This window comes from Corvus moneduloides, chromosome 3 (genome assembly GCF_009650955.1).
Source record: "Corvus moneduloides isolate bCorMon1 chromosome 3, bCorMon1.pri, whole genome shotgun sequence".
Classification (NCBI taxonomy): Eukaryota; Metazoa; Chordata; class Aves; order Passeriformes; family Corvidae; genus Corvus; species Corvus moneduloides.
Genome location: NC_045478.1, coordinates 4,434,808 through 4,449,563, shown reverse-complemented (window position 1 = coordinate 4,449,563; position 14,756 = coordinate 4,434,808). Strand labels below are relative to the sequence as shown.

Below are 14,756 nucleotides of genomic sequence, written 5' to 3'. Positions count from 1 at the left end.
AGCTTTGCTAAAGACATTAAAGACACAAAGAGGCATCAGACTTCACTCTAAACAAGCCACTCCTCTCCCTGGAGCAGTAACATCATGTTAGGATAACATTTTTTCTAGGTTAATTAAACTTGATGAGGGAGGAATTAGCCTTCATGAGCCATGGGAAACAGGAATAAATAGTCTGTGTGGAACAGGGTAGACATGCCCTAGGTGTGTGGTCTGACTGTGTGGGGTAACCTTGAACATGTTCACACTCTGTGCTCACTGCAGTGTCACACGTGAGGTTGCAGGAAAGCTGAGACCACAAATCTGAGCTCTCAAATCATCCCCTCCATGCTGGAAGTGTTTGGAAACCCTTCAAGGCTGTGATATATCCAACAGGGACAAACTACTCAGTACTTGGAGAAAGGGTTGACCAGCAACAGGATTGTCCTTTGCAACCCAATGTCCTTCTGCTTTGCCAGGATTCCTGGCCTTGGCGTCCCTCTTGTATCCAGAGCACTTTGCCCTGACACTGACCCAAAGATGAGATGCACTGAAGCATCTCAGGTCTGTGGATCCCATGAATACAGCCTGTGATCCTTCCCTGGGGTGATAGAAGGATCACTGTGTGGATCAGGGGGAGTTTTCTGGTTGTAAAGGTGATGAGAGACCTCATATATCACATTCCTAATTCCCTTGTACATTAAAAGGAATAATGTAAGTGGAATATTATCTTGTCCTTAACTCTATCCACATTTCTTTTAAGGGCTCAAGGGGTTTCAGAGACATGAGAATAAACCAGTTGGCCAGAAGAAATTCCTCTCTGCAAGTTGTGTCTCCCCGTTGCTGTGTAGCTCATTAACCTCCTGCCACCTAGCTGAGGATTTGTCCCATTTAAGGAAAACAATTCAACCATAATGGTACAAATCTTCTCCATTTTTCCCTGGCTCTAGTGAGAAATCGCAAAGCCACAGGTAGTAATAATTGGTGGGTCACTGTTATGTCCTGTCTCCAAAAGCTGTGCCACTCAGGGGCACATAAGAGTCTCACTACCCTTTCTCATCACCCCATACCTACTTTCTCACCCTCTTTCTCTACTGAGATGGGGTCTCATGGGCATGCACTACCTCTAACCACCATGAACTTTGGGCTTGTAGGCTGTTATCCAGCCCTTGTTAGGAATAAAATTACTTTTCCCCCCTCCTATGAGTTAAAGGCACCAGGAAATTGCTCAGAGAGATCTGTCGATAACAGAAAGGCCACATCCTCCTGCAGTCAGTGCTGGTAACAGGGACAGATGGGTCAATGTGTGTGTTACTACTGCCCTCTCCTGCCTGCAAGGAGAACAGGGGTTCCCAGTCCTGCCCAGGTGTTTCAGGAGACATGACGTCACAATATTAGCATGGCATTTCTGAGCCATGCTTCTAGGTATCTGATCGAAGAACTCTCGACAATCATCAGGAGTTTCAACTACTCACCAGCCATACCTAAGCTCTAAGTTTGGAATTTCAGCAATTCCACGACTTCCCTGACTCGTGGGGCTTGTGACCAATGGCACCAGAAAAAGTGGGGATTGCTATGCTGCCACCAAAACCAACACAGAAATTCCAGGGTGGTAAGATCACTCATGGCAAATTTTATCTATGGAAAGATCTGGAGCACCACTGCCTGTGTGTGTCCACTCTGGGACAGAGCCAGAAGCCCATAGAAGTGCTCACCTGTGGGCTCTTGAGGAAAATAAGGGGAAAGAACAAAGTTATTTCCACAATCCTTAGAATAGAGGTGATGAGGAAAAATAAGTGGAAAGAGTAAGACAATTTCCACAGTTTTTCATATCTAGGTGTAATTCCATTATGAATTTAGACATCCATATTCAGTGACTCAATTCAGCTGTCCAAACATGGGCATCCACTGCCATTTGGGTTGAACTGGGTTATCCAGTTTGGCCACAAGCTGCTGCTCCAGGGGCACACAGATCTCCTTTTGTTACTGTGTCGTATCTGCCAGTGCTTACGGATGTCTTGGGTATTAAAAATCTACATGGGGGTAATGAAACAGCTCTAAAAGTCTACAGTGAGGAAGCCTCTGCTGTCCAGTAGGAGGTCCCAGGCCTCCTTGACATCAAGGGCATCCATACCTTGTAATTGAGCAATCCACCCACCCCGAGTGGAAGTAGTTCAGCTGCCATGCACAGAACTGTGGCCCATGGGCCAGTGAAGGCTACAAGCTGCTGCTTTAGATGCCAAGAGCAAACACATGGAGGCTACTGAGCTTAAATGACTCCTCACTGTCCTCTCAGCCCTACCTGGTCTGAGGCCATGCTGGTGGAAATATAGAGAACAAAAACAGGACTGTTTTCTATCATGTGACAAACCACATTCATTGTGTTAAACTGCTCATCTTCCAAAGCTATCTTGTGGAAATGGTCTCTCACATTTGCAAACTCGGGACCTGCCTGGGACAGTACAGACTGGTGCAACAGGATGGTGTCATGGTCCATTCTAACAATTTTATGGACTAGACAATGAAGATTCAGAGCTTTACCTGGCAATTACCATGGGAAGAAGAGATGATTGGGCTGTGTAGCCAGTGTACACTGCTGAACACAAGTGTCAGCAATGGCAGCATGGGAGTGAAGCAGGCTGAAAAAGAGCTGAAAGGGTAAGAAAGGCATAAACAATGGAAGAAGCCTGTCCCCTAATTCTCTTTCTTTCAACTCACCTCCTTTGACTGAGCAGATGGTTGTCTGGGCAAGTAGATGGTTTTCCGGACAGATCAAGATGCTCCAAAAAAAGACTGAATTGTCACAATTCTGGCCAAAGGGTACTGATATTGGCCTGTTAACCCTAGAAATGTTTAAAAGGTTTCAGGATATGTATTCAATTCACCTAAAAATAGGACAAAAAAGTGGTACCGGGTTTTATAGGGTCTTTAAACATGGGTTAGTTCCCCTTGCAGAGGCATGGGAGAGCCTGAAAGGCTTTCCAGCAGGGGACAGAACCTTACCAGTTTGCAGCTTGGACAGATGCAACACTGCTGAAGGCTGTGTCAATTGCTCCAGTTGATGGAGAGGCACAGTGTCCTACAGGAAACATCCCAGAGTTTCACAGCACAAAGTCTTCCACATGATCAGAGGGACAGATACACCCACATTTACACAGACCAAACCAGAATACTCTGAATAATTTTATTGTGGAGTTGATTACAGCCAGCACAGACTGATCAGCATCTGGCTCATGACACTTCTCTGATATCTGGTCCTTGGATACCTGGCAACTCTACCACACATGGAATAAATCAGATTCATGGGCTCACATTTGCCCCACTCTTGTACTCAACACCAGGCATTTGCTTTAGCCACTGATAGGGATCATGGCCTACCTGGGCTCTTGTTCTGACCCAGTACAGAATGTTTTATCTTTTCCTGGTCATATACTGGATCATCTGACCATGTATCATTAGATGTCTCCCATGCAGGAGTGACCAGGACTATTTTTATTAATCTGTGCCCCCTAGGACAGCACAACCATCTTCCTTTGCTTTTTCAAAGTCACAGTCCAGCTCAGGAAAAAATTGCCAACCCCTCTCCTTGTCATTACCCCAGGTGATATTTTACTGGTAGTGGAGGTTCTGAGACACCACTTTGCCTAGAAATCCCCCTGAAAAAAAAAGTAGGTTACTGCTTTTGCAGGTTTTTTCATGTATAATGAAAAAGTTTTTTTCTTTTCTTTCAATCTGCCAACATTTAGTAAAGACTTTTGACACGTGAAGATAGAAGGGAACTTAATTGCACACTTGGTTCTGACACTTTTCTTTGTCAAAATAAAAGAACTTTTAAGATGAACTTTTTCAACAGGTAGAAAATAGAGGTTGGAGGAAGGAGAGAAGAGCAGTGCTGACAGGGCCGACTGGGGATAGTGGATTGTTTAGAAGCCAAAATGACTGACTGTTTTCAGCTGTTGAAAGGAACTGTTTTTCCTCTAAGGACCTGATTCATTAAAACTGTATGCTGCATTTACATACATTTCTGCTGAATACCTCTCTTTGCCTGAAAGGCTGGGGTGATGCTGTCTTTTCAAGCAGTCAGTGTCTAGGTCCACGCAGATGACAAGCATTTAGAGAAATCAGGCTTGGATGGGGTCCAGCAGCACAGCAGGAAATAGGTTTCTGCTTCTCCTCTTAGTCAAGAGAGAGCTGTAGTATCCAAGATCTCTGTTCCCAGCTTGTACCACAGTGATAAAGCGAAGGGTAAAACCAGTTTAGCACAGTTTTCTTGCCTGTAACTCAGCAGTGAAGGACCTTCTAAAGACCAACAAGCTGAGTTTACCCACTTCTTCCATTATGCCCCTGTCCCAAAAGACAAGGGTTACAAGGTGATAATAAAAACCCAAACTTTACCTAGGATGAGATGTGCAACGAGTCTCCTAAAAGGAATCATGCACCACAGAGATGCCCTTTAGTATTAGAAACTGCCCCTAGGGACAGTGATTTCATCTATGCTAACAAAGTAAACCACACACACTCCGAGTCATCAGATTGCAATTGTCCATGTTATTAAGATGTGAGAATAGCTCATTGAATTTTCCCAAATATATTCTGGGCAAGGTCTGTGAGACAACCCACAACAGGATCTATTCTCAGGAAGCCACAGCGTTTAGGAGACCAGAGGAGCTTCACTATATGGATGTTATCAGACGGCGACAAGTGGTCTGTGGGTGTGAGGGCGGCCCTTGTCACTCTACTGGGTGGCACTGTGACCACGATCAGCTTAATCCAACCAAGATCAGGCCCCCAGCTGAGCGTCCTGGTCATCTGGAGGTGATCATGCCCTCCTGATCCCCCATTGGTGCCTATATTTCTAATACAGGCAATGGAGAACTATATGCTAATTTGGAGAGGTCCCCTTTCCTTTCTTTAATTAACTGAATCATAAAAAAGTAAGTGATGTCTATTCACCCATGATCCAGATAGCACTCTTCTGAGGACATGAGCTAAATGGAACTGATTTGGTTTCTTTTTTAAAAGAATTATTGGTAGAGTATTCCTAGGCTAATTTACAAACAACAATACAACAACAATACAAGAATGAAAAGGCCTTATTTTCAGGTCTTTCCTAGTGGTAGGTCCTATAGAGAGGAATTCCAGGGAACAAATTTAGCCCCCAGGTGCTGAGGTGTGCTGAGGCATCCTTAGAAGCCTCAGGGAAGGCTGACTGGGAGAGGGAAAACTGTAAGACCATCCATCCTTTACAAAGAAGCTGGGCTGCTGTGCTGGTGGGAAACCAGAGAAGACAGACCCTGAATTGTCACTACAAGGGGTCCTTCCTTCACAACCCCTAGTGCTCTATTTGTCTTAAGGGTTGGGGGTCAAGAAGGCAAGTCCAAAATATTCATGACTTCAACTTGCAGATAAAGCAGTGCCCACAAGGTACACAAGCCCATGTACAAGTATTGGTGTATTTACACAAAGTAAATAATAAAGTAATTTACACATTTCAGGCATATTCTAATGCTAGTTCACCACTTCCTTTAACCATAAGCCTTGCTGCCAATGTAAGTGAGCTACGCTAGACTTAACACTGCCAAACTGGGTCCTATTCAGGAGGAAAATTGTATTTTATAATGTCAGTATTAGCAGGGTTTCAGATGGAAACTATTCATGTTCAAGAGATTCTGTATGCTGTTTGCTCTGAGAATTTGAGCAGGGAAGCCAGAGATGGATTTGTTTGCCTTTATTTTCTGTCACAATTCTTCTGCCAAGCAATTCTGTTATGAATGAAATCACTCAGGATAAGGTGACAGTGTTTTGGGAATTAGCTTTATGGGAAGGATTACACCTGTCTTATTTAAGGATTTCCATTTTACTTTTAGACAAATATGTAAAGAATTCCAAGACCTTCTAAGTCAAGACAGATCACCCCTCGGATCCTCCAGACCGACTCCAATATTAGACCTCGACATCCAGAGACATTTAACACATTTCAGGTATGATTTTGAAAGAGGAAACTAAAATCCATAATTTTGATTTAGACTGCATATGATGTTTTAATGGTTTTTGCTCCCTTACCTAAAAGACATGCAAATAAATAATTAACATCCATAATCCCTGCTAGCTGTACCTATTAAAAGTGCAGGTTTGCCCAGTAATGTAGTTCAAGTTTGCTGCATTCTACCTGCATCTAGGACCACAGTCTGAGTTTGAATAAGTAATTTTCTGCATCTACTGGTCAAATCTCCCCATCTGTTCAGAAAATTGTCTTGCTTTAGATGTGAGCCAAATCACAGCTCACAAGTGGATGGTCCAGAAGCATAGAAACTCAAGTTCTGAACCAATATAAGTTAATCAAAGTAGAAATAATAGGAGGAAGAAGCTGCATCCTTCCTAATAACTAAATAGTTCCAGAAGCTCCTCTAAGCTACTGAGATCATTTGACAATGGCTTACCATGACCATTTTATTAACTCTTTGTCTTCCAAAGCAGACTGGTCCCAAAGTACATTACCTACTAAAACAATTTTACTTCACTAATTTCCAAACAACACACTGGAAAAATCCAGGAGAAGGAAAGCTAACTAACACTAAAAAGCCAGAGACTGATGATATATTTAGACTCAGTTCCTGAGCAATGTTTAATGTACTGGTTTAAACAGGCTTAAGAAGCTGTTTTGAAGACAAAGACCCATGGTACATGCACACCAAGTCCAAACTTCATTAGAATTTTATCCCAGTTATGGATAAAAATGTATAGATATTTTGGGGTCAGAAAGATTTATTAGCTCAGGAGTTGCTGTGCAATTTCATGTTTTTGCTTTAGGCGATGTGTCAGATACATTCAAGAGTGAGGTGGGATCTTCCAGAGGGCCACTTTGAAATAGTGGGGTCATCTAAGATATCTATCAAAGACAAGTTTGATGAAACATCCTGAAGGTGCTCCTGTCTTTGCTCAGGCCACAGAGGGGAATACATAACCTGCTGAGTCTACAGATTGTTAATTTTTTCCATCCATTAGCTGATATATGAAAAAATTAACATGTGAAGAACTGTCCGAGAGCTGTTTAGAGACCATAATATTAAGCAAGTTTCATAGTCCTATAAAGGCTTAGAATTGTGCTGTATATTCTTTCACACAACCAGCTGAGTCACTCTTCTTTCATCAGTTGGACAGAAAACTCCTGTGTCCCAATGTCCGAAAATCTGTTAGTTATTAAGGTTCTGATAGAGCATGAGGCACCCTGCAGACAGGTTCTGTGATAACTAATGTTTAGTCCCTCAGACTTTGAAGGGAATCCCAAAAATGCCCACCATCCCACTTCTTCCATCCATCTGTTGGGATGAAGGGAAAGGTAAGGGTAATTCCCTGTCTGCAAATGCACACATTCCTGACATTCCTGTTTGTTCTTACACACATCTGTGTGCATCCTATGTGTGTATGAACACACCTGGACAACTTCACTCCTATTCTCATGCAGTGCTGTGCATATGCACAGCACCCAGGTGTGTGTATATTTTCACTTATACACACACTCCAAAACACCCAACTACACTTGCACATCAAGAGAAACATCTTTATTTATGCAGAATGCTCATAGAGGGATTTTAATGAACTACCTAAGCTTGTGGAAAAAGAGATAATTCCCTATTACATGCACACAGAGGAAATGTGATATGAGGTTGGTAATCCCCAAGGATTCCTGTGTTTAAAGTAGAAATAGCAGTCAGGATAAAGTGCTGAAGACTTCAGCTACAAAAACTGCCAACTGGTACAGCTTCCATCCTTCTTTCTCTGCTGCACTTCAGTAGGTTGGAGGGCAAAGCTTCTGCAGGCAGCTCCTGGAGCAGTCAGTGCTTTCTTTCATGTCTGCTGTAGACACTAAGTGTTGGGCTGAAGATGGGCACCTGGAGGAGCATAGGCCTTGATCCTACACAGGGGCCTTCCCAGCCTTAAATCAGAGTCCTCTCTGATTGTGCTTAGGGATTGATGAGTGCTGCCAGACCCAGAGGTGGAACTGAGACCATATTCCTTTTCCAGCTAGTGTAGAGATGCTGGGGCCAGATCAGCTTCTAACCTGGACTTCTGACTCTGCTCAGATGCCTGTAGGAGCCTCCACTGCAGCCAGCTGTGTATCTCCTGCTGTGATCTCCAGGAGAAATCTGCATTAAGCAGGCCTAACACAGACATCTACATCAGTGTAAATGGAATTTCTCCCTAAACTCCATTGGCTGAACATTCCGGTCTAGATCTCCACCAGAATGGGAGCTCAGCCAACCAGTAGACACCAGCCACTTACACTGTGAACAGTTAAACCTAGTGTAGACCAAAAAAAAAAAAAAGCCATTATTCTCATCTTCTAAACCCAGCAGTCTTCACAGCCAGATCATCTCAACCCCTGCTACCACTACTTGTCTTCCTGAGATTAAATATCATAGATCATAGTATGGTTTGGGCTGGGAGGGACCTTAAACCTCATCTTGTTCCAACCCTGTGCCATGGGAGAACTAGAGAGTCCTTATTGTCCCTTCCAATCCAAAGCATTCCACGATTCTATGATATGATGTCAGAAATCCGAAAAGATTTTTTATGACCATAAAAAATCAGAGGAATCGCACAAATGTCTACCATTAAAATAAGTTCTAAGACAGTGAAAGACTTTTAGAAGAACTATAACAACTGGTATCTACAGGGGAATTGGGTCCAGCCTCTACTAACTTGGGGTGAAAGGGAGTTTACTTTAGGAATAAATTCCCCTACAGCTCCTCAGTGTAGAGTTGGGTGCTCCACTTGCTTGTGATGTTATTTTTTCTATGTTGATAATTAAGACTGACATTCACAGCCTGGCACAGGACACATAGAAGCAGTTTTTCCCATTTCCTCTGTTTTAAATCTTCAAGCTCACACTTCTCTCTGAAGTTTTTCCACTGAGTCCTAATTCATCAAATCTGTAAACATGTGTCCAACCTGAAGTACAGGATAGTCCCCAGGAAGGGATCAGAAGTGCTGGGTTTGCTCAAAATCCAAACTCAAAGTTCACAGAAAGCACAAAATGGGAAATCTTCAAAGGAGATTCCAGCAAGCCCAAAACTTGCTGAATTTTGCACAACTTTGTGAAAAAAACCCAGAGGCTCTTCTACACCTCTGGTACATCCCTGGTTGTGCAGCTGCTGTCTGAGATGTTCATCTGATCTGAATTCAGAAAACTCAATCCTCCATGACAAATGATTTTCCAATACTATTTGATCATGAACAGATGATTCAGACCCTTAAATTTATAGCAGCAAATATTGTGCATTACCTGAGCCAGGGTCACTTTATGTTTGTTTCATTCAACATTTCTCCCTTTTCAATACATTTTAGAGGATCTTACTGCAGAGAAGTTACATTGATAACTTCACTTATGAGTCGGCTGTTGAAGTTATATTGATAACTTAAAATAACTTCAAATATATTGATATTAGCAGATAAAAGTAGTGCCAGAGAACAGGCATTGGCTATCTGTGTTTCTCTTCATCTGCAGAATTTCTGGGGCTTTTTCTACCTCGTCTAACTAGCACTAACCCAAACTATTCCTGGGCACAGTGGTACCTATATATCATCAATGTATGTGAAAGTTTAGAATTCTTGGAAGCACCAGCCCTCGTTACAGCCCAGTCTGGTGCCTTGTGTGTGATATAAATTTAGATTTAGGGAAGGCCTGCCTTGCCAGGGCTGTATCCCAAACCCCATGGGCTCAGTGTTGGAGTAACTCAGATTTCTAAGCATAAGTCTGACTTCAAGAAGAGGTGCTACATTGTAAGGCTGCCCAACCTGTCCTTCAGCTCTTCTTTGAGCTGAAAAGGTTGGAAGATACCTTAAAGATCATCTCATTCCAACCCCTCTGCCATGTGCAGTGACACCTTCTACCAGACCAGACTGCTCAAAGCCCCATCCAACCTGACTCTGAACACTTTGAACACAAATAATCCTATGTGTTGTTTTTGGTCTGAAAGTCACCACTCGAGCTATCCCATCCCTAGTTTCTGAGGACAAATTCATCACTAAGTCATAGAGCAAACATGAAAACCCTGGAAAAATCAATTTCCATTACTAAGTGCTGAGACTTTTTGTCCAGACACAGGAATGTCTCTTTATTGTCCTCTAAAGGCTGATCTGTGCAAAGCATTCTTGAGTTTACTACAAAAGAGATCAAAGTCAGCATATCAGTACCAGAAAAGAACCTGAAATTTTCTACAGTTTTAATGGGAGGAAACTATTTTTCCCACCCTTTACTTCCAAAGTGGAGAGAGCATAAGGATCATCAGGAGAGTAAAGAGTGAGAGCAAGAGCAAAAGAAAGAGAAAGGAAAAGGAAAGAGAAAAGGAAAATACTTACATAAAATGAAGTTTCTTTTAAAATGCCTTCTACTACTGATAATTCAGAGGTTTTTTCCCCCAGAATCCCACAGAGTCATGTGAGGCTTCTGTAGACATGGGCATGTACCTGAGTATGGATGAGGGAAAATCTGGGGAGTTCATTTCTCATGAAACTTAAACCAGGTTTAAATACTACAGATGTCAGTAAAGCTGAGGCTTCATCTCTATTTTTTTCAGGGCCTTTCGGGTTATATAAATCTCTCTTTAGCATTGTAAGTTGGTTGGGTTTGGATTCAGAGCAGGTAAAATAGCCTTGCAGCTGAGAGACAGTTCTCAAATATCCAAGATGATGGGAAGGAAAAGGGGCATTGTAATATTTAGAGACAGAAAAAAGCTGGATGTAAGCAAAACAGTTGAAAGACAATGAGAATAATCCACTTTAGAAAAGCCCAGAAATAGTAACCCAGGGCAATCATGACCTGTAGTAGGTGAAGACAAGTCTGCCTGGAGACACAAGAGCTCTGAGACACACATCAGAGATTTCATGGCACAGGTAGTTGTGATGGGAGATGGTGAAGCCTTGGATGACCCCCAAAAACATGATTCTGCCTCTAAAGCAGCAGAGCTTAATGGTGACATCGCAGCCAACAGATTCTTCTGCTGGTTCTGGAACAAGGTTAACCAGCACAACCATCAAACCCCACCCTTTTCCTGTTAGGGCTATGCAGGTAGATCTGAGGCATGTCTATATGGGAAATATCCATAATTCCATATCACTCATCTCTGTAGTATCTTTGCACTACACACACATTTATGGCATCCAGCCCTCTCCAGAGCAGAGAACCAGACCAGATGAACCAATTATTCTCAGTTGTAGAGATCCCTGCTGTGAAGAAGGGATGTGTTTCTGTCATGTTTCAGAGATGGAATGAAGAGAGGCAGAAATTAAGACACCCCAAAAGATACGCAAAAATTAATCTCATAAATTGTGTGACTTTGGACCTGGCCACTGGACCATAGTTGTCTGTAATGTTTGGCTGCTTCTGTGGTTCCTTGAATGAATTTGTCCACCTCTTTCTGCCCCAAACAATTCCCAGGCACTGGTCAACCTTATCTCAGTCAGAATCTTAGGTATTACTTTCAAGTAAAAATGCTGATGGAGACTGATGGACTGATTGACTGATGGAGATGGGGCCAGGCTGTGCCATTTCACTCATAAACCGAGAAATCTGTGTATTCTTACTTTGCTAATGCAGCTAAAGGTGACCAAAGCTATCCCCAGCTTCAGTTTAAGAACCTTACAGTGATTCATCTGTCTGGTGAATGTGGAGATCTAGGGTCATTTTAGGTGTAAAGGGACATCATGTTTCACACGCGTCTGCCACTCAGATCAGCATTTAGGGTATCCCTCCAACTGGATCAAATATCCAAATTAATAAGACAGTACTTAAAAAACCAATTATTTTAGATAATATTTCTCTTCTGTTGAGAGAAGAGAGCATATGCTGCCTTCTCTCTTGCATTCCACTGTCGTATCTGAGATTCAGCCAGGAACCTGAAAGTCACATTGATGTGTCTTCATGTCTTTGTCTTCTTAACCTGCCCTTGCATCAGAACAGCTTTGTTGATTTTTTAAATTTTTAGAAGAATTATTTTTCTGGTTCCCCAAAACCTCATGTAAACTAGAGTTACCAGAACACCCCCAAAAATGACCCACATTCTGTTCTGGAAAACTAAAAACATAACACAAAAACCTTCCAAAGTGAAGGCTTTCTGTGATTATACTCACAAGATCTGCCTCTGTGTCTTGGCTTATACATACAGATTCCCTGACCTCATCAACCACCCTCCTAGCTTCAGTTTCTTCACTTGCAAAATTGGGTATAGACACATCTTCTACATTTGCTTTTGGGACACTTGTGTCTCTAAGAATCTGTGGTGTTTGGAAATTTCAGATATCCTACTAATGCCACCCATCATATAGGGAAAGGAGGGTATCCACAGATTCCTGCAGTTCTATTTGATCCTTTAACTTCAAGGCTACGTTTCATCAAGATGCAAAATCACACCCAGATCTTCTGTTTTATATATAAAAGATAAAGACAGCAAAACGGCAAAGGGAAAAGTACTTTCTTGTAAGTGACACTTCTTTCACTGCAGAAACCTCATAAAAACAGACACACAAAATATAATAGGTTCAGAATAGTAAAGTTAGGTAATGAAAGCAATCAGCATCCTCATGGATTATTCTGTGTTCTGTCGAGCCATCCAGCTGATATGAAACACCCTTCCTGTGAAACTGCTTGAGACAAGAGTTTTGTCGCTTAGCTCCTTGCTGAGCCTGGAGCTGTCAAGCTCCTGCCAGTGCCTGGCATCATGCTGACGAGGTGACACGAAAAGTGACAGACAAGAAACCAGAGCCTCAGACTTTGGGAGCAGTGAGAAAGTAACATCCTTCTTTCCAAAGGGAAAAGAGAGCAATGAAATGGGTTTTGAAGCTCGGCGTGGTCTTTAAATTGTAACAAGAAGCCAAGCCCAAAGACTTACTTGTGGGTTGCCTTCAAAGATGTGCTCACCCCCTTTTATATATTGTTCTCTCTTTTTTTACACTTCTTTGCTTATCAGGATGTAGAGCAGCTTCAGGCATAATTCCAGTCATCTCAGTTCACAGCAGCAGCCTCCTGTTTGGATGCAGGGACTGGAAGAAGCTTGGTGCACAATAAGGTTTATGGTGAAATACCTCTGGTGCCCTCTAGAGTTCCCTGGTTTCTAGGAGCTCTCTCGGTCTTTGGATTTAGAGAACTGAGAGGGACAACACTGATGCCTAGTGCTGAGACACTAGGGAGCAACAAATTGTTTCATTAATTTTTTTTTTTTAATTTTATTTTTATTTTTTTCTTTGAATTTTATGTTTATTTTTTTCTTTGTCTCTTTATTTACCATAAGTGTTAGAGTGCCTTCCTCTGGGATCTTTCCCTCACTTCCTTTCCAAGGCATTCCTTCTTTGACTTTTCCATCGTAAGGTCTCAATCACCTTGTCCTGCTCTGCTGATGAACAAAATCCTTTCTAATTTCGAATATTTTTAAAGGTTTTTATCATGGGTTGTATGATACCATATTCCCTTAAAGTCACAATTTATGGAGTCAAGAAAACAGATTTTCCTCTGTTTTCTTTTATCTGCTTCATTAACGACTAAGTTCCATAATCATGGAAAAAAAAATACTTTCATCAAAAAAGGAAAAAAATCTTGCAGGGTGCTTAGATTTTTAACACAGCACTTAAGATTTCTTAAAGCATTTAAGGCACTCTCGTGTTTCCCAAAGGGAGAAGGAATGTCCTCCCCTCATTTACAAATTAAAAGGCTACAAAATTTATTGCACTTTGTCATGAGCATGTTTATAAATGTTAATTCTTGGTCTTTCTCATTTGAGGAGGGCAATAGGGCTTCTCAGCTACATTTCCTCACTGGAAAAAGTTTATGGATGGTAGTAAATTGAATGAACCTCATCCATTTCTTTGCCTTCCTGTAAAGTAAAGATGAATCACAAAATGATTTAATCTTTGGTCTATAGCTCAGAAACACTCCACAGTTTTTGGATGTTTCAGGTCTGTTGCCTGGGCAATTCTTCTTAGTGTGGAAAATGAGTACCAAAGTCTAAAATATACAGATCCGAAATAGATTATCTTGGAAATTTGGGGCATCAGCTCTAACACTCTCCTCCTACTTGCTCCATGGCTTCTACACATGGTAAAAGGAGGTCCATCTGCTTAGGAGGACATGTCCTTAATACACTATGAACAGAAGGAAAACAAGAGGGCCTACTTTGAAGGCAACTTCTGTGCTGTTTGCTACTCTGATCCTATAGACTACTTATCCCTGTAATATCCACTGCCCACATTCCGATGTTTATCTCGACTATCAGTCTAACTTGTGTCGTGGTTAGATCTTCTGAGCTCCTGAAGTAAAGTTACCACCATTTAATTTTCTAGGCAACCTTCACAGGACAGACCTTGAAATCAAAAGAAGCACCTCAAAGTCAATATTGTCATCTCTATATTCAGATGTTACTTGTGTCAGTGAAGAGATACAAATATTTTACCATTTCCTTTACAGCCGTTAAACGTCATATCAGATCTTACCATCTGTCATCAGCTATGTGCTGTTGAATTTGGATAACCAGGGAGTTTTCAGATTCAAAGTTCTGAGAAAATCTGACCAATAAGTTCAAGCTTGCTTTGTCTTCATTATTATTTTTTTAAACGGCTTATTTATTTTAAATGAGGGTGTAAACATTGAGTGCAGATGGCCTCTTCCCCCCCACTGAGAGGGAAGCTGTTTCTTTTGCTTCATGTCAGAGCCTCACCAGCCTGGGGTATGAAGGAGTCCTTCAGGTGGTTGCCAAACGAGACTCCAAGCCTTCAGGCACACTTGGATC

General features: G+C 41.9%; 1 protein-coding gene across 3 annotated transcripts in view; it reads left to right on the top strand.

Annotated features, from left to right (window-relative positions):
• TFAP2D (transcription factor AP-2 delta) overlaps positions 1 to 14,756 on the top strand; it is a 51,985-nt gene that overhangs the window by 27,583 nt on the left and 9,646 nt on the right. For all 3 annotated transcript variants that reach the window (XM_032104522.1, XM_032104521.1, XM_032104523.1), the window contains one exon: positions 5,844 to 5,957. In XM_032104522.1, the coding sequence (XP_031960413.1) occupies positions 5,844 to 5,957 (114 nt within the window). The remainder of the gene's footprint in view (positions 1 to 5,843; positions 5,958 to 14,756) is intronic.